Source organism: Elephas maximus, chromosome X (assembly GCF_024166365.1).
Source record: "Elephas maximus indicus isolate mEleMax1 chromosome X, mEleMax1 primary haplotype, whole genome shotgun sequence".
NCBI classification, from domain to species: Eukaryota; Metazoa; Chordata; class Mammalia; order Proboscidea; family Elephantidae; genus Elephas; species Elephas maximus.
In genome coordinates, this window is record NC_064846.1 from 160,804,662 (window position 1) to 160,829,867 (window position 25,206).

The 25,206-nt window shown below is 41.5% G+C and overlaps 1 protein-coding gene across 4 annotated transcripts in view; it reads right to left on the bottom strand.

Moving 5' to 3' along the window:
• The window catches only part of CDKL5 (cyclin dependent kinase like 5), a 274,427-nt gene that overhangs the window by 16,083 nt on the left and 233,138 nt on the right, over nucleotides 1-25,206 (bottom strand). Inside the window, exons 15-19 of one of the 4 annotated variants that reach the window (XM_049873454.1) lie at nucleotides 22,812-22,935; nucleotides 15,171-15,270; nucleotides 9,753-9,872; nucleotides 6,272-6,488; nucleotides 5,123-5,203 (exon numbers count right to left, since the gene is read on the bottom strand). In XM_049873454.1, the coding sequence (XP_049729411.1) occupies nucleotides 5,123-5,203; nucleotides 6,272-6,488; nucleotides 9,753-9,872; nucleotides 15,171-15,270; nucleotides 22,812-22,935 (642 nt within the window). Of the gene's footprint in view, nucleotides 1-5,122; nucleotides 5,204-6,271; nucleotides 6,489-9,752; nucleotides 11,154-15,170; nucleotides 15,271-22,811; nucleotides 22,936-25,206 lie in introns of those variants that run through there. The other 3 variants (XM_049873455.1, XM_049873457.1, XM_049873456.1) reach the window with 3 other exon arrangements.

Genomic DNA, 25,206 nt, shown 5'->3' on the forward strand with positions numbered 1-25,206 from the left:
TGAATTCTAAATGGCACAAAGCAATTCTTGGAGATAGGAATTTGGGGCAACTATTTTGCTTGGCTTAATTGTTTCTGTCATCAAGTCATATTTACAGTGAGAAGTGACTTCTTTCAATCACAGCATCACCGCTCCGGCCTGACTCCATCAGTGACCAAAGAGTAAAGAAGGAGAGGGAACTAGACGGAGGCGGCTATCGCCAACTGTGTCTTCAGTGCACACTGATTTTATGCAGGCTTTGCCTTCCATGTAGGAAGAACTCCAAGCTGTTGTGGAGAACATGAAAGTTCTCCAGGAAGAAGAGCATCCTTTTTGTCCCCCTCAAACTCCGAATGCTTTGTAACTGGCGCTTTTGACAATTCTGGCAATAAACACTTTCATCCCCCAACAGGGACAAAAGTCAAGGCATCTACCTTTTCTATTCCTGGGTTTCTTCTGCTTAGACCTGAAGCAGAGCACTAGAACAAGCTTGTCTACTCCTAAAATGATTCAGATCAGTCTTCACGAAAAGTGAAAAACCAGACCAAAGGGAGTCCTGAGGAATTCTTAGTGGTCTGTCACAACAAAGGGGATGGGGCAACGGATAAGGCCTCTTTCTCCCTGACATTCTGTGTTGGAGGAGTAGCAAACAAGGCAGCTTCTAACCTGCATACAACATGGAGACCGATTATAAGATTCCAAAGGAGGGTCAAAACATGACCCAAGGATCAAATGGGGTTCAGAGAGCTTACCCTTGTGGGTAATGAAGGGCCTTCAACGTGAAAGCAGAACTGCCCCAGTTCTGCGGGCCCTAGAAATCCAACGTGCTATTACAAATTTTTTCTGGCAAAACAAAAGACAAACCTCCCTCAAATTTGGGAGTGAACAGTAAATGAATGAGAATACAAGGCAAGTCGTGATCATATTTAACACAGCCTATATTAAATTTTTTTTTATATTAAATACATAGAAAGGTTGGGTCAGTGCCTGGAGAGAAGAAAGGTGGAGTCAGAACCAGGTCTCACACCGATGAACTAACAAAGCACTATGGGTAAGGAATATTCATGTAGTAACTGGGTTGGCACAAAAGTCTATGATCTTTTATAGTACATTCAATTAAAAAAAGAAAAAAAGAATGGGAAGCAGGCTCAGAGTTTCCTAGCCACCTTACCTCTACCACACTGTGTAGGGACACCCAGATGAAGGCCTCATCCTGTCCTGGCTTGGTTTTCTTGCATCGACTCATGGTTTGTAACACAGAATTGTGAACCTGCTGCATCAGACCTCCAGATTGTCCGTGGCCCAGGTGGTCAAGAAGCAAAAGGAAGAAATTGCCATCATTTAAGTTTTTTTTTTTTTTAAAAGCTGGCCTTTCAAGTCTCTGAGAGGACCCTCTTGTGAAATTCTGGCCCTGGGAATTTACAACAGGACACTTCTAACCTTGGTACTGTCTTTTCTGCAGGCCCTTTTATAGAAACCAGAATTTTTTAAGCCACAAAGAAGTTTTCCTTGCCTATACACTTTGTTAGTGATGAAGTGAAGGAGGCAGGGGCATTTTTCAACCTATTCTGACTTGGTTCTGTGTATCATACCACATTCCTGGTTCACAAAAGTATGAATTTGTGGACCTTAGTACCCACATGGATCACCACATCCTACTATGATGCAGGAGGTAACGGACTTCTAGACAGAAAAGCAGCACTCCAGAAAAAATGTTCTGACCAGGAAAGACTCCACAGATTTACTGAGCCCCAGCCGAGCTCCACAACTGGCGAGTCGTGGACCCTTACTGAAAGGGTCCATCACCACCAGGACCTAGGTGAACAGATGTGGACAGACCCTTCTACATATTTGAAAAGTAATCCTCTGGCCTTGAGAAAAGCGGTACACGTATGAGTCATTCTCAATACATGGCTGGAAGAAAATAAATGGCTTTTTTTCCTTATTTACTCTAAAAACTAGTTAAAGAAGTGAGGATACTATGACATTAACTAAGAGGTACTGGGAAGGGAAAATGGGATAGGGTTTCCTAGTGTAGTCCGCTAATTTTCAGGTTAAGAACATGCTAAACTGGCTAACTCTACAACCACAACATACTTTATAATACATGACGTGACTAGAAACTAACCAGCATAGCTCTGAGCTTAGAAGTAAAGTACAACTGCGTATGGTGAGTCTTAAAGCATGTTTTAAAACAGATTTAACCAAAGCATACAGCACAAATACTCCTATAACAGCCACATCACAACCACCAATAAAGAGGTTTTTGCTTCTAATCGGTTTGCCATATGCCAATATTTGTAAAGAGCTATTAAATGACTTGAATAAAAAACAAAGACATTTTCTTTCTGGAGACACAGCTAAAAGCCATGGGTGCCTTTGAGCAGTTGGTAAAAGCCATACCAATCTGCCAGGCTGTTGCTTGCTTCTAAATATAAACCTCATGGCTCTATGAAAGATTTTCTAAGGACACTGACCTAGAATTTAAATTCTCAAACACCGATAAAGTAACTCTGGTCTCCTCCCAAAGGATGCACCTTTTAGCCGGCCTAAGATCATGACGACGAACAATAGGATTTCAGGGATTCCAGAATAGTGGCAGAAGAGTCTTTAAGAGAATACGATTGTGGAGAATTCCTACCTGTAGTTCTGTACGTTGGAGAGAACAAGGGCAGAGCTGAGCTCTGCAGACTGTTGGGCCTGGAATACTGTCGAGCGGGTTTCTCACCCATGGCACTACTGACATTTGTACGGATCATTCTTTGTGGTGGGGGCTGTCCTATGCACTGTAGAATGCTTAACGGCATCCCTGGTCTCTCTCTACTACCTCTCTACTACATGCCAGTAGCGCCTCCCCCCACAGTTGTGACAAGCAAAAATATCTCCGGACATTGCCCAACGTCCCCTGGGGGGCAAAACCACCCCTGGCTGATGACCAATGCTGTGGAGACAGCTTGCTTGGGCCCCTTAGCACGGAGCACTCCCTTTTGGTCTTGGACTTTGGAAATAGGCTACACCTCAGATCAAGACCAAACAAGGTGGAGTTCATTTAGAACTTCTGAGAAGGAAAACGAGGACAGTGGTGAAGTAAAAGTAGAAAACCAGTGAAGCAGTTTCTTTTCAAAAGGAGATCAGCAATACACTCAAAACAAAGTACCTCGTAAGCCTTCAGTCCACCTTTGCATCCTTTAGGAAGTTAGGGCAGATAAGAGAAGGTGGTTGCCCTTGGTCCCCCTTCCTAAAGAAAAGGCAGACTTTACAGACTTTAAAGCAAGTCCTTGATATCAAAGATGGCAATATTCGTAAGGTTGGTAATTCATCAACCAGAGGGAACACAACAGTGAAAAGCTAAGAGAGGGCCCATTAGATCTGAGAGAAAACTTAATCATTTCCCTCTGTGAGCGGGAAGAGAATTACATGCTGGAAATACAGACTGTAGTTCGCTTACAGCTTACTGAGGATCAATGAAAAGCCAGACTGGAACAATGCTGAGAAGAGGATAAAAGAGCTACCTCATAAACACGAGTTGAAAACACCGTAGCTGTTTTCTGGCTCAAATCTGGGAATGTACGAAAAGTCTCTGTTGACTCTTCATCAGTTAGGTTTACTTTGCTCTAGGTTGAAGGCAATTATTCTAGCCCTTCTTTGAAGAACCATCGCTAATATAAATGTTCTGCAAACATCTGAGATCCCAGTGTTAGCAAGGAGGAAAACATGGGAAACCAGCCCCTAGGTGACAATGCGCCTTGAGTGCCACAGCATGGCAATGTGACCATGCAGTTCCTAAGCACACAGCACAGTGAGAAGTCTTTCAAGAGGAAAAATGCAGTTCCTGGTTTGCAAGGGGGAATACAAAGTACAGATCTAGTAGGAAACAGAAGCGTTGAACACACACCCTTTCGGAGTTATGGGTATCCAGGCAAAACTGCTGAGGGTCCAGCTCATGTGTATAATAGAGCAGCTGCCTGGGAAAAGCCAGAATTCAGAGCTACCCAAAGGGTACTGAACTGGTACAAAGAAACAAGATATAAAAACTAAAGAGCATGCAAGACAATATTGATTTTGAATCAAATTGTTTCAGTGATAGTACCCAGTTGAGTTTCATTTTAGTGCCTATTACACTTATTAAAATGAAATACAAAGCACCTTAAAATGACCTCTATATATAATTGATACACATCATTATAGTATTTATATAAAAATGCAATATGCACACAATTTAAGCGTCAAAGAAACTAGGACCTTTTTCTTTATAATCATCAGAATATCAGAGCTATGATTCTCAAAATCTTAGGGGAGAGGGAACTTGAAATAGCAAAGTAACTCAGCACATTTCAATGACAGCTGACTTGATTCAGGGGCTGACACTCAGAATTCTGGGACAAGTAATAAATACTGAGAAGTTATCTCTTTAAGCGGGGGGGGGGGGGCGGGGGGGCCTTTAAAAGTATTATTGCTAAGGGACTACTTCCAAAAATCTAATACTATTGATAGATGACGGTGCCGAGGTGATTTCTGTCAAGGATGGCCCAGGGACACATGGGTATAAGCGGCTGTTGGCCAAAGGCCTTGATGGTACTTGGGAGTAACTTGGGAATTGAAAGAGATCAAATGTGGGAAAGACTAAGTACTGCTCTGACGATATATATATATATATATATATATATATATATATATATATATATATATATATATATATATATATATATATATATATTATGAGCATGGTAACCTTGTTGTAAGTGGACAGTCCCAGGAAGAAAAAGATGGACACAGCGATTTTTTCTATGTCTGAAATTGCTTCAGGAGCTTTTTATATATATTGGACACAACAATAACAAAGAAAGCATGTAAAAATATAAACGCCACCAGGTATCTCACATCCCACAGCCAAGAGTCGCCTGTACCGCGGACAGTACTCAGAAGCACAGAGCTGGCTTGCGCGGTCGGCAGACAGGTGCCACTACAGTCCCCACAGCTAGGAACGCCCACTGGCAAATCTTTGGTCTACACTGTCTCCGCACAGGCCCATGAGTAACACCCGATCGCTTCTCCCCTCATGTGCAAGTAACGTCCCCGGACCCGAGCTGACCTTGTGAGGCCAGAAGTGAGGCCTGCTTTTGTTCCCACTAGCCTAGCCTACCTTTCTTCTCCTGCAGGTATGGAAGGAGATGCGGCATTCCTTCTGCTACCAAGATGAAGTCTAGAGGGCTAGCAATGAGGCCTAAAAGTTGAGCAAGGTTCATACTGTTACAGTCACATGTAGCCACAATTCAACTCCCTTTATTAGAAGTATAATACTCACTTCATATCACAAATGTATAAAAATATGGCAGATAGTGTCATAACGATACTTTCTTTAAATGAATATATTTATAAAACAGACATATATTTACTATATATATATTTATATGTAGGATAAAATACTCCTGATGCAATATATAAATGTTACTGTTTAGTTTTTATAGAAACTACTGTAGCTGTCCCACTGCTTCACAATGTTCCAAACAGCTCAAAATAACTTTACATTAGAACATAAAAGGTATGATTATAACAGTACAATATTAATTATAAATAAATGTTACAAATCCTATCAAATATGGAAGTTTAAAAAACAATTTAAGACATACAGTTCATCTCCTAACCCTTCAAAGGGATACTTGGATTATGATCAACCCCACATTTAGCCCAGGCAGAACGAAGTATGTGGTAAGGGCATCAATTGAGATACAAATTTTTCTATCCGTTGCAGTGCCAGGACACGTCCTAGCCCCCCCCAAGTTCAACAGAGACTGCACTACAGCTGGAATGTAAGGGGGAGAAACTGGCGAGAATTTCTTGTTCCTCAATGGCACACTGTAGCCACTCTCACACAAGACTTGTGGGGGCTAGCAATCCCGGAGTAACTCCTGTGGCTCTAAGATCCCTGACTAGCGTTAGGGGCCGTCATGAGCCAGACGGCCCCACACATACAATATTGCACACACCTTCATAAAGCTGCAAATACCGGCTGACCACCCAGGCCCAGCCCATTCCCCGCCCCACCCTAGCCCTCTCCACGCCCTCCCCCCCCCCCCCGCCCAGCTGGCTTGCCCTGCCCCCCTACCCGCCCCAAGCACAAATTACAAGGCTGTCTCTTTTAAATCATTCAGGTTTGGCATACGGGGTCGATTTGTTCTGTTATAAGGGTGCCCATTTGGCCCACTCTTGGCACCCAGCTGTTCAGAGTAGGAAGGCCCCTCTGTGGCACTCCTGGTCACAGAGGACACGTGCCAACCAGGGTCCATCTGACCTGGCAGCTGGAGGGCTGGCCTGCCCTTTGGTGTGGACTCCTGTCGGATGTTGCTGCTCCCACTTGAGGCCTGGCCCATGGGGTGAATTCGAATTTCTGAGAAGGAGTTTTTGGCTTGTTGAGTTGTTAATGGCTGAAAGCGAGGATCCGAGGAAGCTGGGTGATTTGAGGCTGAAGAGAGATGTAACAGCTTGCGCAGCGATTTTAAAGGCTGGCTCTGAAAGAAAGGAAGAAAATGTGTGTAGGATTTAATGAGAGTAGATCATAAAGCTGGGAGGAAATGGAGCTGAGATCTGAGAAGATGGCACATAGCCAGGGAGGGAAGGCATGTGGGACGAGCAGCGAAAAAGCCCAGCTTTCTCTATCCTTTTGATTATACACTTCATTTTTTCAAACAAGATAGAAGTACTTTTCCTTTAACGTAAAAGCCTAGAGAGAAGCACTCTTGAGCTGGCATGGAGGCCGATGGAGGACCAAGGCTCCTTCTCTCTGGCTACATCTCATCTCTACCATGGGCTCATACTCCAGCCATCCCATCCATATTGCAAGTCACAGGAAGGAAAAAGCAAAAGAAGGGATGGATATGCCTCTCCCTTTGGAGAAAACTTCCCAAAAGTTCCACTTGCTGCTTCCACTTATACTCCAATAACCAGAGCTTATCACATGACCGTATCTAGTTGCAAGGGAAGCTGAAAATATGTAATGTTTTAGCTGAATAAGCAATGTACTCAAACTAAAAATTGTATGTCCTTTATTTGTTCTTGGAGTCTCTGCATGGTGCAAATGGTTACTGTGCTGGGCTGCTAACCAAAAGGTTGGAGCTTCAAGTCTACCCAGAGGTGCCTCAGAAGAAAGGCCTGGCAACCTACTTCTGAAAAATCAGCCCTTGAAAACCCTACAGAGTGCAGTTCTGCTCTGACACACATGGAGACCACCATGAGTTGGGATCGACTTGAGGCCAATTGGTTGTTGTTATTTGTTCTCAACTCCCCAATTTTCCCTTTCCTTTGATATTGCAAAATAAGAATGCTCCCTTTTGGTGCTTTTACTTTCTTGGGGAGGGAGGTAAGGTTCGGCCATTAAAAATGCAAAGCAAAGCAAAACAAGCAAAAACCCCACGGAATCTAAAATATAATTCATTCACAGGAGGCCTTCAATTCCTAAAATAGGATCCCAGCTGCTCTTCCTGTCTGCTCTGTGGCTGCTGCCCAAATGCCCTACGGGTGTTGCACCAAGGGGGAGGTCTGGTCTTCAAGGCAGAAGGCAGGGTCCTAGAAGCGGCTCCATCCCTCACTGGCCAAGGATTCCAGGTGGTCCTGGGCCTTAGGCTTCTCATTCCCTGCTCCTCTCTCTGGGGGCGTGGGGAGGGTCACTCTCGGAAGAGGCATGCGCAAGGACCCTCACCATGCTCCAGGACACAGCTAACCCCTGCTACTGGATGCTGGCACTCAGGCTGCAGCCCCGGCCTCAGGCACCTCTGGCTGCCAATCTTCAGAGCATCTCTACTCTTGAGTGTCACAGTACAAGGGACATGCATTTAAAGGCTAAGCAAAGTTTTAACAAAGCATTAAAGATCTTGAAGAACACCACAATATTTAGAAGGAGCAGTGCCCTGAAGTCCAAAGTTGGCTGCTTCAGAACTGACCCAACCAGAAATTAATCCTGGGGAGGCATCTGACATGGCAATATCAGTCTTTCTGAGAAAGCTTTGTGGTCCCCACAGGAGGCAGCATGGTATATTGCACACTCAAGTGCTCAAAATGTTGTCGTTGTGTAACTGGTATGGTAGTGCCATGAGACCCTTGGTGATCTGTATAGCCACGACCACACGTGCTATCAAGCAATTACAAGGATCTGGAGATACAAAGCTTCCTGAAAAGAGCTTCTGGGCAACAGAAATGGTTTCACAAAGAAGGTTCTAAAGCCCCATGTTCCTTTTTTTTTTTGTAAATTGGGACCAGAACATCAGGCCCTCACTTAGAGCCTTGTGCTTTTAGTTTGGACACCCACCCAATAAAGTTGGCTATTTGGTTCTCCATCCCGCCGCCCAGCCTTTATTATGTTAGAAGCAGAAACTGGCTAGGGATGTAGAATGACAATTTGGGGATACCTTGCCAGGAGCTCTAAGTAACAGCTTATAGTTAAAGAGAGTAAACAAAACAAAACAACAAAAACCCTATAAAAAGGAGACCTCCTCCTCCGAATCATAAGAATCTGTGGTCACTTATAGGTACAGGTAACCCTACTGCCTCAAAAGCTCATGAGCATGTCTGAAATTATAGCCAGAGGAATAATCTATTTAAAAAATATTGAATATGATTAAAAAAACGAGTTAGATTATGTCACTATGCTCATTATGGGCTACTAACGAGATACACTATTAGAACACTTATAATCAGAATAGTTGTTTAAAGGACAAACATCAGTTAATCTGGAAAAATCTGGATTCTGTTTCTGCTTATTCCCCGATTAAGGGCAGATAAATGTGATTAATGCGATACTTGTCTACCATGCAGTTATTAAGGCAGCTGTTTGCCTGTTTTCCATTAGAAACAGTGTGGATTTCAGAAGTTTCAATATTCTTTCAAGAAAGCTCGTCGCATCTGTCTTTCAAGGCCCAATTCATATGCTACCACCTTTAACAAAACTTAACCTTCCCATCATCTTCTCTTATCTTCTTTTATGCCATACCTCGATTTTTACCATGGATTATGGTTATTTATGGATATTCTCTCTCTCCTAGACCAGGGGGTATTTATGGCTTGGTCTATATTTTATTCATTCCCCTCCCCCAATCCCCTACCTGCCCAACCCCACACTTATGTGAAGGCTAACAGCAGCTTACTATTTCCCAGCAGGACATGGGTCACTGAAGGCAAATTCATCCTCCCTCCCAAGATTTGTGTGTTGTGTTGCCCAAGATGCATTTGGCTATTAAAACCAAACCTGTTGCTGTCGAGTCAATTCTAACTCATAGCGACCCTGTATGACAGAGCAGAACTGCCCCATACGGTTTCTAAGGAGTGCCTGATGGACTTGAACTGCCGACCTTTGGGTTAGCAGCCATAGCACTTTACCACTACGCCACCAGGGTTTCCATTTGGCTATTAGTGAGGGCATATTTTGGAAGCCTCTCAGCCTTATTGTAACATTAAAAAACAAACAAAAAAACCCAAACTTGTTGCTGTTGAGTTGATTCTGACTCATGGCGACCCCATGTGACAGAGCAGAACTGCTCCATGGGGTTTTTGTGGCCGTGACCTTTACGGGAGCAGATTGCCAGGCCTTTCCTCAGAGGTGACACTGGGTGGGTTTGAACCACCAATCTTTAGGTTACTTGTCGAGCTCAAACCATTTGCACCACCCAGGGACCTTTGCTGTAACACTAAGAGGCTAAATTTTCTCAACCCCCCGCACCCCTTGGTGTGAGACCGTCACCGTGGCGTCGGAGAGTCTAGGAGTGACACACAGTCTCACTTACTTGGCTCTGCAGATCTGGGATCTTCTCGGGCCGCCACTCCTTAGGTCTGCTGCTCGGGGTGCTAGCAGAGTGAATGGCTTTCTGTAATGTCAGAAGATCAGGGCCATCAGAATTGGGCACCTAGAACAGAATACAGACGAGGATTCAAAAATGCACACTGATAAGCCTGATTAAGATATGCAACCACATCCAAGAGGGAAACAAAACCCCAAAACCAATCAAACCAAACCAAAACTCAACCAAAATAAATAATAATAATAAAAAAGGACCCACTAAAAAAGGAAACCAAACCTCTCCCAGTGTTCACAATGCACGTGATGCTAGTTAAATTCTGCTGCCCTCTTTATAATTTTCCCTGGATTAGGAAAAATTGGCAGGTGTCATGCAGCTTTGTTAAAACCTCAACCCATAAAGCATTCCCATGCTGTTAGTTTTAGTCGCTGTAAGAGAGAGCAGTTAAACCGGGCTGTACCAGAAATTGCTGTCGTATCCTCATTCCATATTGCAGTTAGGTTATGAACCAGTTCAATAAAACAAAAATTGTGTCCTGCTGGGAAAATGGTCCAAACACTGTATTTAGTGGTGCCAAAGAAGTCTAGGAGGCTTTCTAGGAGAGCGAAGTGGGAAAGTGTGGTTTGAATCATATTCCCCAAACACTGCCCAGTAAATCCGGGTCTAGCATTATGCACTATGAAAATGTGGGAGATTTGTGCAATTTGTCTATTCACCAAAATTGGTGAACATAGGAGAGTAATGCCCAATGCCAAGCAAAAGCCCTGGCTTAAACTAAGTCACCAGCAAAAGCTTGAGCCAGGCAAGGAAAGGACAAATCACCAACTAACAGAAGCTGCTTTTTCATGGAGCCTGCTAGCTCACTCATTTTGGTCAATTCAACTTGGTTTCAAAGAAACAAACTGCAAACCAAGTATTAACAAACTTTGTGAGCCAAATGAAAGGACATCTATTAATTCTAAATGTTAATCTAATTCTTTACAGGAAATAAAGGGATTTTATGCTATCTGCCAACAAGTGGCTAATCAGACTATCCCAACCAGTCTTTCACCAGTTTAACAGCCTTTATGTTTCAGCCTCTTTAACTGATCCAGAAAATCCAGAATGGCAAAGAATTTACATCTAAATGAATTTATGGAACTGGCTCAGGCACTTAACTAGCATAAAGAGAATATGACCCCATGAAAATAAAAGACATGCTGTTGTCATCAGTAAAACAAGTTTACTGGAGCGGTTTTCAGGGCTACCATACGTAAAAATGGGTACCATGGGTGGAGTGACTACAGGAAGCTTTTTCAAAGAAGAACTATGCTTTAAATGATTCTTTGAATTAAAAAGAGGAAAGAGGGATTTCTTGATGCTTGGATTCTCCCCGTTGGTGGAATCCGTCTGCAACATAAGATACAAATAAACTAATTGCAAAAAAAAAGAAAAAGTTGCTTTTATTGAAACTACCAGCCTTTGGAAGCCCTCAAATTGTTCGTTATTAACAGTCCCGGAAAGAATCTCTGTGCTGTGCATCTACAGAGGCTCTGTGCCAGCTCTCACCTGGACATACAGGTGCCAACCATGTAAACTGAAGCCATATACAAACTTCTAAGTACAAGAAGAACACATGGTCATGGTCATCACCCACAGTAAGGCTGCCTGGAGACTACCGGCGTCTACTCATGGCGAAGCTTACTAACCATTTAAGGGCTGATTTATTTATTAGCTGAAATACAATTATCATAAAGAACTTATTCAAAGAGCTATTGATGAACTTCGATCTTTTCCTAACTGCTAAACAAGATGTTAGCAACCAAAATAAAACTTCCATGTAATTTTCCTAGTGGAAAAAAAAAAAAAGATACTGCAATCCCTTATGAACATGGCCTACTCTTGAGCCAGAAAACATCACTTGGAAGAGGAATACCACTGCTGCAGGATCTTAGTGTTGGATAAGAAGCTTGATCTACACTGTTAGAAATACTTGTCCAATGGAAAAATATCTGGCACAATTCAGAATACTGGTTTTCAAAGCAGGGAAACAAGTTCAATCTTTAAATGGAAGCATCATTACCAGTTGAGATACTAACTAACTAGGATAGGATTACAAAGTTGGCAAAGTCACCATATGTTCTGAGGGTTTATGTAACTCTCTGGATATGTAACTGAAGCCAGATTTCCCAGAGCAGCTTCCAGGTTTGCTTGACTCAAGCCAGGCACCTTTACAATACAGAATTATTTTTTGGCACCACTTTTCCCCATTTTGGAAATCTCAGTTGTCAAAGAACTAGAATGTATATGAAGGTATCCAGACAGTCTTTTATGAGTGCATGTATGAAGACGTTAGAGTAAAATATCCCATAATTATCCTGTTCCAATGACAGCATTGCTAAAGAAGCTGGAAGAGAACGAACAGGAACAAGCAGCCAGAGGCTCTCCACAGAGGTGGGCCCGGGGCATGGACTGAGCCTGGAAAAGGCATTCAGGAGAACCCAGTTCTAGTTTTCCCAACTGACTATGTGACTTCAAGCAGGTCACAACTAAAAAAAAAACTGGCATAGCTCAATTCTTAAATTAGCTAGGGGTTAGACTAGATTTAAGATCCACCTCAGTTTTAAAATTTCACGCTTCTCTAAGGGCCCTGGGCATCAGATTTCAATTTCTTTGAGTCTTACGCAAAGGCCTCAAGGCCTGATATCATCTAACACTCTTTTTCTTAGTTTCCTTTTGCTGAGTTCTAGAGAATGAAAAACAAAGTAATTTTAATTATGTTGAAATACTCAAAGAAGGCTGAGTTAACCCAATGCCAAGCTTAGGATCTGAGGCCTGGCATACAAGGCTCAGTGCTCTTTGCAAACCTTACTGCAGACACCAAAGCCCTTAGCATTTTTAAAATTTCTTTTAATTCAGAAATGCAAAGGATTAAGCAGCTTTTGCTTTGGACGGCTTAAGGCATTACAGCCTGTGCAGGGGTATTTTGTAGTTAACTCACATCAAAAATTAAACTTACGGAAAACTAAAAAAAGAAGTTTGAGCAGAAAGCATACTACCTGCTGCCATCAAGTTGATTTCAACTCATAGGGACCCTACAGGACAGAGTAGAACTGTCCCATAGGGTTTCTTTAGGGAAGCAGATTGCTAGGTCTTTCTCTTGTGGGGCTTACTGGGTGGGTTCAAACTGCCGACCTTTCAGTTAGCAGCCAAGTGCTTAACCACTGTGCCATCAGGGATCCTTGGAAAGGAAAGGATGTTAGGGGATGGTAATTTTCCTATTTACTCTGACCTATACAATCTTTTTTCTTTTTTCTATACAATCTAGACATCTAAAATTTGGGGTAGATCTGGAATGATAAAGTTAATCAACATGAATACAGTCTACTCATGCCCTGGTGAGCCACAAGCTTTAGGTTTAACATTGGTCTAAGGTGGACAGACACCAAAAGCTCAATCTATATATAAAAAACACCTTCAATTTACCTTGATCCTTTCTACTTTCTATCACTTTCGCACCCCCCCCCCAACACACACAGTGGCTGTAGACCTATCTGTGGTAAGGGACAAAAACAAAACCTTGAAATAAGAATAACAGTGGTCAGGAGAAGGTGGCCTACGTTTAGCATTCATAAAAGATAAGTATGTTCTACAGACAATGATATAAGTTTTATTTTAATAGCACTTGAAATATTTTAAACTCCTCTAGGTTAAATCAGGTCTATTTCATTCATCTTGTCTAAATAACAAATGTAGTAACATTTCACTGACTGTTGTTTTGATTGGACATTCTACTTCAAGTGAGCTTTGGTTAGAGATATAGACAGGAATTTTTTTTTTTAACGAGAAATTCAGAAATACTATACAGCCATTAAAATGAAGATAATAAAGTTTGTGTAGTAACATAATACTGTGTTTGTGTCTACACAAACCCATTGCTGTTGAGTTGATTCCGACTCATAGCGACCCTACAGGACAGAGTAGAACTGCCCCACAGGGTTTCCAAGAAGCGGCTGGTAGACTCAAACTGTTGACCTTTTGGTTAGCAGCCGTAGCACTTAACCACTGTGCCACCAGGGCTTTATATAAAGATAAGTATACTATGAAGAGCTAGAATGCAAAATTGTATTAGGAATTATTATTATTATTTCAGACAAACTAAAAAACCAGCTTCTTTCCACAAATATATGCATAGGCTAAAAAGCCAGAAGAAAATATATCAAAATCCTAATACTGCTTGTGGTAGGATAGTAAGATCAGAAATGATCTTTTTCTTTCTCTCAATTTTTCTGTAACGAACTCATATTTATTTTATAATGAAGTCAATTGAACAAAACAAGCAAGTAAAAGAACAATCTAGAAAGGTAATCTAGAAAGGCCTCTGTTAATATTTCTAGAACATTTGTGAAACAAAAATCCTTACTTACTCTAGGTTATTATCTACTTTGTTACTATCATCTATCTCATCTTTACTTACCATGAAGTCAGAACCCTAGAATTTTCACATGGAAAGGACTCAGAAACACTGAGTTCATCTCTACTCATTTTATATGACATCAATGAAGTCCATTCCAACAGGCCATTCTGATTATGCCCTTTTCGTCTTCAAATAAATGAGAGTAAATTAGGCTGAAGTAAAACTAGAAACCAAGCCATTTAAAACGGCTAACTCAACCTTGTCTCGTCTTAAGGTGCCACAAAGCACAGGGGAAAGAGGCCTCCTTTGGGTGAAGAACTGCTCCTCCGCTGTCCTGTTGGCCTGGTTTCCCATGTGCTCTTCCGTCACTAACCAGCAGACCTCTTGCTTGGGTGGTTCAGTGAAGGGATGTGCATGGCTCCATGGGGTCAACCTTTTGTTCAGAAGGGTCCCAAAAGATAAGCACAGTCTATTTCATAGTTTAATCACAAGATGCACATGTCTTCCTACTAAAGCAAGTTTTGAAATGTCAAATACTATCTCCTCTCTGTGACTACACAGCTCTGAAACACATTTAGCAACATGGGAATTCTACCATCAGCCAGGGGAGAATAATGAATGATGGCTATTTATGAACTTCAAGATTCAAATGGAAATCAAAACCATTTCTCATGTTTTCACATAACTCTAACCCTCTGGAAAGAAAGAAATTCTGCAGATTCATAGTTTTTACATGAATATAAATCCACTTGGATAGGGAGTTTATTCAGAGAGAGTTCAAGTGTTCTCTCTCTTCCAAATTAAGTATTTTCAATTCTGTTGGATCTAGAAAGATCTCTGCAAGAGGAGGACAGCTGTACAGAACTTCAGAAAGAGACATATCTAGTGTCTCCTTCTCAAGTTGTAATAAGAAAACAGATAATTTTGATTCCTGTGTACAAAGCGTAAAGTATCTACAGAATAATGCTGAAATATATGCCTTTGTATATAGAAATTGGCCATCTACTTACTGTTTGAGATTTCTTCTTTTTCTTTTTCATTGACCTGAAAAAACCTTGCTTCTCCTTTTCCTTGAGTTGTTCAGAATGACTAATAGTTTCAGGACTTTTCCTAAATGGGAAGACATTTTTATCATATTTCAATCATTCTCTTACCACATGAGAAATACAATGAACACTGAAAATGCACGACAGGAGGCTCCAGTAGCCACAAAGAATCCAGCCCATATGTAAAGACTCTAGAAAAGCACAGGAAGAACCGTGGTTAAGGACTCTTGGCCACGGCTAGTGGCTATCCTTTGGCACGGCTCACCCGAGCTAGCAATCTGAGCATTAATACAAATGATCTGGGTCTGTGCGGCCCAGCCAGTTCCATGCTGTGAAAAACCTCAGAATCAGAGGCTCTGAAAAGGGCCTGGCTGAAAAGATGCCTCTTCTGTAACCCTCCAAGGGAAACGGCAGAAACATTTTCAATGCCTTCATTTTTCAATTTACCTTTTTAAAATCAGCTCTCCAAGTTTACTGTTAGCAGCGTGCCAAGTTACTGAACACAAAAATCAATGCTGCTACAGAAACATTATAAAAGTAAAAAAAATTACCTGAAACTGGAAAATTCCTTTATAAAAATCTTTTATCACTTAGAACTAAATAAAAAACAGATAAGAAAAAATGTAGACAGGATGAAGGCGTTAGTACGGAGCACTCTTATGACATTAAGTGTAATACCGCTGACATCACCAGGTATTTTAATAAAAATAAGGTACTAAGAGACATCAAAGAGGACACCTTGGTCCCAATATATTGGTTACTTTTATGTTAAAATAATAAAATACTATTATATATCACTTAATTTAACTTACAGTCTTTATAAAGTAACTCAACTAGTGTTATTCTACAAAAAGGTACATTCCATGGACTTTATTTTAAATTCGAAAATTTAAAACTGTTGAAAGCCATTTTCTCAAATTAGATTTCTGCTATTAGCTAGTCCCTAAAATCAAGAGTGGGAGACATGTTAAAGGTGACAGAGTTGATTCCTATTTATGGTTTCAGGTCTAACACCGTGACGAAGTTACTAGAACATTAAAGAGCAAAGCCGTATCGTACCTTAATTTGGCTAAATCTATGTGAAGGCAGAAAACATCTATATGAACAATTACAGATCCACATGACAGAAAACACCATAAAGCTATTAAAAATTAATCATATCTTAAAAGAATATTCACTAACATCAAAGAATATTCAAGCAACAATACAAAGTAATCAGGATTTGTAATTTTCTACATAGTATGAGCCAAATCATATTTAAAAAGTACATATGTGTACATATACATGCATTTAAAAAAAAAGGAAGAAATAACATCTTAACAGTTATCATCTCTGAGTAGAATTATTGGTGAGTTATAGCTTCTTTATAATTTTCAAGTAACAAAGATGTATTACAGATATGATAAAAAAGGTTTTCCAAACCACAGAAAACTTATTTAAAAAAAAACCAAGAACTCAGGGTCGAAGACAACAAGGGAGGTGATTTAAAAAGAGAGAGAGAGAGAGAGAAAAAAAAAAACAGGAAGTAAAAACCATGACTGCTGGAAGAAGTAATGATAATTTCTTCTTAAGCGTTTAGCCTAAAAAAGTTAATGAGAATACCAAGGAAGTAAAAGCAGGTACGGCAGGCCCAAGGGTTCCTGACACTCAATAGGAATTGCAATTTTAAACATCACCGAGAGAGTGCCAAATTCTGAAGCGAAACTTTTGTAATAAAATACAGCCAATAAAATAACTTGAGCTGGAACTCTGAATGATGATGCATGTATGATTTCGGAAGCCAGAAAACTTTAGACATGAAGGGATGAGTAGGAACGGAACAATGAAAAGCTAACAATTTTTTTTTATTGTACTTTAGATGAAGGTTTACAGAACAAACCAGTTTGTCATCAAAACAGTATACACATTGTTTGATGACACTGGTTACCAACCCCACGACATGTCAACACTCTCCCTTCTTGACCTTGGGTTCCCTATTACCAGCTTTCCTATTCCCTCCTGCCTTCTAGTCCTTGCCCCTGGGTTGGTGTGCCCCTTTAGTCTCATTTTGTTTTATGGGCCTGTTCAATCTTTGGCTGAAGGGTGAACCTCAGGTGAGACTTCAGTACTGAGCTAACAGGGTGTCCAGGGGCCATACTCTCAGGGTTTCTCCAGTCTTTGTTGGCCAGCAAGTCTGGTCTTTCTTTTTGAGTTAGAATTTTAGCTGACAATTTTCTTAATGCAGTGCTATGCTGCTGGGTATCACAGTTCCTCCCAATGACAGACTGGGCCTAAGCCCTGGGAATCTGACTGACTGGCGAGAGAAGATTTCTTATGACGAGTAGTTGGGATTAAGCGGATGAAACCCTCTTACATGGGGTCTAAAGATAGAATGACTTAAGCTAAATCCAGACTACTGCTTTCAGAACAGTGTTGCTTGCTGGAATCACAAAAATCTTAGGATTGGAAGAAGCCTTAGAAAGCATGTGGTAGTCCAACCAGCAAGACTATTTTTAATGTTCTATAACTTCCAAAAGTTAACATGAAAGAATACTCAAACTACAATACAAACTAAATAAAGCAGGGTTTGAAATTTTCTATATACTTTGAGCCAAACTATATTTAAAAAGGTATATATGTGTATATATGCATGCATTAAAAAAAAAAAAAAACCCAGGAAGAAATAACATTTTAATAGTTACCATCTCTGGGTAGTAGAATTATTGGTGATTTTATTGGTGTGACTTCCCCAAGTTATAGAATTATACACTTATGCTCTTTCATAATGTTCACACATGACCTGAAAGTGGGGCAGAATGTTCGGATGAACAGGGAAGAGTTTTACCAATCGGAATAAAAGTCTCAGAAAATATCAAATGTTTGCCGAGGGTCAGCAGTGAAAGTGCCTCTTCCAACCGAGCCAATCTTTGAGGAGGACCTATGCATATGGCTACAACCTCAGAATCTGAACGGACATTACGGTGAGAATGCTCACGCTGGCATGAGGGGAACCAAGGCTGGGACCCTAGTCCTAGGGAGGAAGCAGGGTTTGGGATGGCAAGAGAGGGAGTCTACCCAGGATGAGACAGAGAACGAGAAGAAAGAGAGGGTTGGGAGGTAGGCAATGAAAGGGAAGAAACAGTGGTTATAGTTCGTTGTGACCCAAAACACAGGGAAGATGGGTCAAAGACCCTCTGCAGGGTATCTTCAGAGGCATCAGATAAACTAGGGCCCATGGGGTTAAACGGAATGATGAGGAGGAAAACATCTTCAAAATGAAGCTGAGCAGAGGTGGTGGGCAAAGATCCAGGAAGGAAAAGATCCCAGGGGCCAAAACAAACAAGGAAAGAAATTACCCTTAAACGAGGGGATAAAAGCTGGGGGTGAAGTGTGTGTGTGGGGGTGTGTGTGTGTGTGCACGAATACACAACAGAGAGAAAGAAGGAAGTCAGAGACAAAGAACATAAGCACAAATGAGAGAGAGGACAACAGAAGAGGTAGAGAAGGGAGAAAGAAGAAGCTACACAGAAACATACACAGGCAGAAAACTAACAGAGACACACACAGAGAAAAGCCTGAGCGGGGCCCAGAGAGAGAGAGAGACAGGAAGTGAGATAGAGCACCGGCTGGAACACAGACACTTGAAAAACCCTGTGTCGTACAAAGGAATGGAAAGGCAGCCTTCAAGTCTGAACATTTACAGCCTGTATTGAGCCGAATGGGGAAGAGTGATCCCTGTAATTTCCCTCAGTTATCTATCATGAACCCTGCAATTCCACCTGGTATAGTCAGCAGCTGTGTGCTGAGCTAACTGTAGAGGCAACCGACAGGTCTAAGAGGAGCAGCAGGGCATGTGGGTGATCCACAGAAAACGTGGGGACAGAAGCTTTGAGAAGGCCCGCCCATCTCATCTAGCCAGCACATCTATCCAGAGAGGCAGCTCTCTCTGATAAAAACAATATGGGGAGGGGGCTACGGTGCACGGTACACACGTGACTCAAACCAGAAAAGCGTCAAGAGGAAAGAGAGAATTCAAGTGACTTACCCAAACGGGGTCAAGTCACTTACCCAAATAGGGTCGCTATGAGTTGGAATCGACTCGACGGCACTGGGCACTGGGCTGGGCTTACCCAAATAAAGGAAGGAATTAAAGCTGACTTAAAGTCAACCAATATTCACTGAGTACTTTACATTCGGAGTCCCTGGGTGGTGCAAATGGTGAACATGCTAGGCTGCTAATGGAACGGTTGGAAGTTTGAGTCTATACAGAGGAGCCTCGGAAGAAAGACTTGGCGATCTACTTCTGAAAAATCAGCCATTGAAAATCCTATGGAGCACCCGTTCTACTCTGACACACACAGGGGTTATGAGTCAGAATCGACTCAATGACAACTAGTAACTGGTACTATGGCCCTATGTTAGGTGTTGGAGGTACAGCCTGACCTCAAGCTGCCCACAGACACATAGGAGGAGATCCAAGGATTTGACAGAGAGGGAATGGGGAGCTGGCATGGTAAGACTGACAGGGTTTTAGCACAACCCCCTGGGAGCAGCGTGGACGATGAGTTGAAGAGGTGAGGGCACTACTACTCTGACACTTGCCCTGCTATCTCCCTCCCTGGACACTGTAACCTAAGTGGCCAGCTAATATCTGAGAATAGAAAGTCAGTAAATCATTCTACAGGAATAATTTCGTGAGTTACGGTGACAAGTCAATAATGGATGCCAATGTAGTCATAACTTTACAAGAAGAAAAAGACTGGATTGTGCAAGTGAGTTACAGCAAGTCTTCACTTACCTAACCTACTGGGGTTTCTGACTGGTTTGGTTTACTGCTTCAGTGTCAATCTTTTTTAATCCCATTTCGACAGCAGTCTTTCTAAACCTATTTATACACTTTGTCTTTTTAACCAAAGTAAAAGCAGCCTATCTTATATACACACATGCCACATGGGTATCAATTATATGCATGAAACCATAAGGGTGAGAAATGATTTTCCCACTGGGGGCCTGAGAAAAGACAGAAATAACTCTCTTCTCTCCACAGCCGTTGCTTGGGGTCTGTACCGTTGCCTGGGACTATTTCTTGCCCTGATAACCTGAGTGCTAACTGCTAGAACTGTGCATCAGAGAAAACCAAACAGGCTCTGAGTGAGGGCAGAGGTGTCAGTTATCCCGGTAGTAAAGATTATGAAGTTGACTGCATTAACTCTCATTTTTCTTGTCTGGAGGTATTTTGACCTCTCTCCCAGTTCTTAACTGGGTTCTGGGTAGCTGAGATGGTCAGAATAACATTTCTGGATATTCTAGTGCAATATCTATTTATTATTTAAAACACAGCACAGGGATATTTTTCCATTGAAGAAATGTATACACTGCACAAATATTCTCTTCCCCCTATCAAGAAGAAACAGGCTTATATAAAAAAAATAGGAACAGCGAATCACTATGCGGCCCTAGCAAGGCTCTTCCTGAATGATGTTTTTGGAGCAGTTACCAATCTCTGCACTTCTCCAAATATACACAATATGGTGAACAAATAAGAGACGCTGTTCAAGAAAAAGTTCAGGACGAGTCAAGCTTAATTATCAATGACTTACACTGAGTCAGAAGAGCTGCATGGAGGTTCAGGGTAGCTTTCTTATGAGGGGCACTGGGAGCCAAAGAACACAGCCAGTTCATTACCGGCAATTCCAGAACTCTCTCAGCCTCATATCACAGCAATACCATAGTAAATACGGATGAACCGATGAAGACTCAGCTAAGTTCAATGTCCCAATTACGCTCCTAATTCTTTTACAACAACTGTTTCCAGGTTTCTAAACATATCCATGTCTAAACAAGCTCTATTCAAGCTGATTATCAAAAAGACACACACACACACACAAAAAAAAAACCTGCTACCAATACTGTCTAGGCCCCATTTGGAATTAATTTTGATGTAAACTGATCTACTTTTCATAGGACTATGTGAATCTGTAATCGGTGCTCTTTTAAACCATCACCACTCCGTCACGCAATGACCTAGAGAAAGACAGCTCCTCCTGTACTTCTGCCTTCCCACAATTGAGACACTATCCTCATTGCTTGTCAAAGCCACACCTGAAAATCGTCAACACCGATAACTAAAAGGAGTTGTACCTGTGCACTTAGGTTAGTGTACAGTCTGTCTTTTCTCCATATGATGGAGCATAAAACAGCCACCTGGAGGAAGAATGCACTCAAGTTTATCAGCAGTCTCGAGAGGTGAAACACCTGACACGTCGTATTGAAGTTAGATGACACTAACGATACTCAGCCCAGCCGCTAACACTGACGAGTCCCCAGGGTGCTAGGGACTGTATGAGGTGCTTTTCATGTACGATCTCATTGAGTTCTCACAGTAACCAGATGAGGTAGGTGCTGTTCTTAGCCTCATTTGACAGCTGAGAAAGCCGGGGCACAGAGAAGATAAATCATATGACTTTGGTTGAAATCAGTCAAGATATCCTATTTCCAGAGTCCGAGCTCTTAGTCACTAACATTAAAACCGCCTCATTTTATAAATACAGCAACGGATGTGAAGTATACTTAAAGCTTTGAAATAAAACGGTTTTTTTTTATTATTGTTTTCAGAATAATTACGTTATTTTCACCACAGGGCACAATAACACTGAAACCTTGATGGAGCCCTGTCAACAGGCCCAAACTGTGAAAGCACATAGGGTCAGAAGCCCTGACACAGGCCCTTCTGTTACTTCTGGCAACAAACCTCAGACCTGGAACCTCTGATACACTGGTCGTATTCTGAATTCACTGTGTTCTGGTGCTATACTTAGTAAAGTTCTATGAAGTATACACAGTCACCCCTCAAATATAGATTCTGGCAAGTCTTTCTGAGTAGCTGAGGATATAAAGTCTACATTATTACTAAAAAAAAAAAACCCAAACCAGTCCTTACTCCCCATAGGTGCTAATGGAACTTCACATAGCTTATGATTCTCTCCTTAAATTTTTATTACAGATAAAAGGAGAACAAAATTGCCACATCCTTTTAACCTCTGACTACCGTTACACTTTTATCATAAAGGGCTGTTTCCTTATTTCCACCTTTTTCACCCCGAATGAGAGTCAGGTGGTGTAGCGGTGAAACCAGCACCAACTGAGGTCTGAATCCTGGCTCCCTTGCCCATGTTATCGGCTGTCTAGCACCAGGCATGTTCCTTACTTTTTCTAAGCTTCAGTTTTCTTACCTGTTAAATGGGAATAGTCCCTACTCAAAGGTCGATTGTGAGAACTGACAGAGACAATGCACAGAATGTGCTAAGCAAAGCGTCTGTTCCATGGTTCCACACCAATAAAAGAAGGAGACAGCAAAAGACATCCTTCATGTCAGCAGAATGCAATGAAAGACCTATGAGGTATTTATCGATTCAGGAGATTTTTTCTTTTACATGATATTTAATAGAAATGCTGAACTGTAAAAAAAAAAAAAACTACAAATAATGATCACACTTTCCTTATCAATCTCTCTTGCGAAAGAAAAGGCCTAGAAGGATAAAGAACCATAAAAACTTTACCCAGAACTTATTTGAACTCTCAAATTTACCACTAGAAAGAAGAGTAAAAACAAACCAAAACACTCACCATGGATCAAACGCTGTTTGTCTTTTTGAGTGATTAGTTCCAGAACCACTCTCTGACGGTAGTGAAGAAACTCTGGTTGACACATTATTTTCATGGAAAGAATTATCCGGACGTGGTGATGGCACTAAAGAAAAAGTAAATCCCTGATGTACTTTTTTGGGCTGAGTGGTTCGCACGTGACTCTATCGCATTTTCTCTAACACAAAATCAAACAGACAAGTAAAAACCTTCATCTGTCTTTCAGAAAACTTTTTGTGTTTCTCAGATCGGAGGCATTCCAGGGACCTCCCCCTCTGCCGACTGCTTGTCACAACATTAACTTGCAATGGTCAGTTAACTCCAGGCAATATGTATGCAAAACATAAACCTGACCTGTCAGCTGATAAATTCAAGAGGACTAGAGGATATTTAGAAGTATAGATAACATATTCTCCACCACGAACCCCCTGCCACTGTGCTGACGTTCTCTGAAGTTGATCCAACTATGCACAATCTATTCTTAGTCTGAAATGATCCTGAACGGCATGTGTGCTGGAATGTGCAAAGTACAGTTTAAGCCTTGACACTTGGGAGATGGTGCCAATCTTTTATTCAGTTATTTGCACAAAGAATATTATTTTTTTTCTCTAAGATCTCAATCCAAGAATGAATAGAATGATAAAGTACAATGTATGTGAGTAAATACTTTCCTGTTTTGTTTTGTTTTCGTGACGGTGGTGGAGGGGACTGCTATCTTTCCTGTCAATTTCTAAGCTTGGTCCTAAATCAAAATAAATTTCATCACAAAAGAAATAGACAGGCTGCATATCAAGATAAACGACATCATTTGACTTGACTCTCGACCAGTAGGAATGAAAATGGGGAGTATTGTGGAAACAGCAATGATATTTCATAGTACTGAAAGGATCGGTGTCTCCAGCTGTTTCATCTACTTAAATCTTTTCCTTCTATTTCTGGACTTTGTTACAAACCAATTTTATTCACCTGCAATCAAAACAAAACTGTGTTTCTAGAGGTCAAAGACTAATTAATTTAAAACTTCAATAACATTCTATATTAAAGTATGTTCTCCAGACATCCATAGAAATAATACGTGTATGGTGCATCCTGGAAGTAAAACTCACAATGATAGAAGAAAAGGGTTTTGCTCACGTACACTATATTTTGTTTTAATTAACTTTAGTCCCTTAAGATTTTAAAGTAATCATGGTATCAGAAAAAAAATTAATAAATGGATTAAAAGGCATTTTCGATACCTATGCTTTTTCTACAGGTGGGGCTTGGACAGAACAGATTAGTCTAATCATTTCATATACATTTAGTCCTGAATAACATGTCTATGCTGCCACAGTGGTTAGGCGTTGGGGTGCTAACTGAATGGTCTGCGGATTGAACCCCACCAGCCACTCCAAGGGAGAAAGATGTAACACTCTGCTTCCTTAAAGATTTACAGCTTTGGAAACCTTGTGGGGCAGTTCTATTCTGTCCTATAGGGTCGCTATGAGTCGGAATCCACTTGATGGCAATGGGTTTTTGTGCATTTATTTAGCTCAGGTTCCTATTTAAAATGACTAAGCAGTTTTTTGGAAACCCTGGTGGTGTAGTGGTTAAGTGCTACGGCTGCTAGCCAAAGGGTCAGCAGTTCGAATCCACCAGGCGCTCCTTGGAAACTCTATGGGGCAGTTCTATTCTGTCCTATAGGGTCACTATGAGGCAGAATCGACTCGACAGCACTGGGTTAAGCAGTTCTCTATGTTTCTCCCCAATTCCTGCCCCTTTCCAGCTGTCCTCCCAAAACACTAGAAATAACAGGAAGTCAAAAGTACATTTTTAAGGTTATGCAAGTACACTTGAAGATTTTCTTGAAGTTAGTCAACAAATATTTATTCAACTGTGCCAGTCAATGAGGGTAAAGAAATGAAAAGAGGATGAGAACTCACTCACAACCTCGTGAGACAGAAATGCAGAGAACTAATCAATGCAATGTAATCTGTGTCAGATTAGAGGCATGGACAAGGTACCATGGGGTGGTCAGGGAAGAGATTGCATGGGATAGGACCTTAAAGGAGAAGTAGAATGCTAAAAGAAAGTGACTCAAACAAGCTATCCCAGCAGGGGGAGGAGTGTGGTTCAGGCCAGAGGAGGGTATGGCCTGTACAAGTCCCACAAGCTGGGCATCAGAGAGGCGAGAGGTGGGGCAGCTGAAGAGTCTGACAAGGGTCCGACTACGGAAAGTCTGGAATGCCATTTTAGGGAACTCAGGTTTTTCCTGATGCCAATGGAAAGCCACCAAAGGATCCTCAACAGGTAGGAGATAGGGGATTGTGATCCCGGGTGCGGGGAGGGGGGCGGGAGCAACTGGGTTACGCTGCTCTACTTTCTTTCTCCCGGAGCA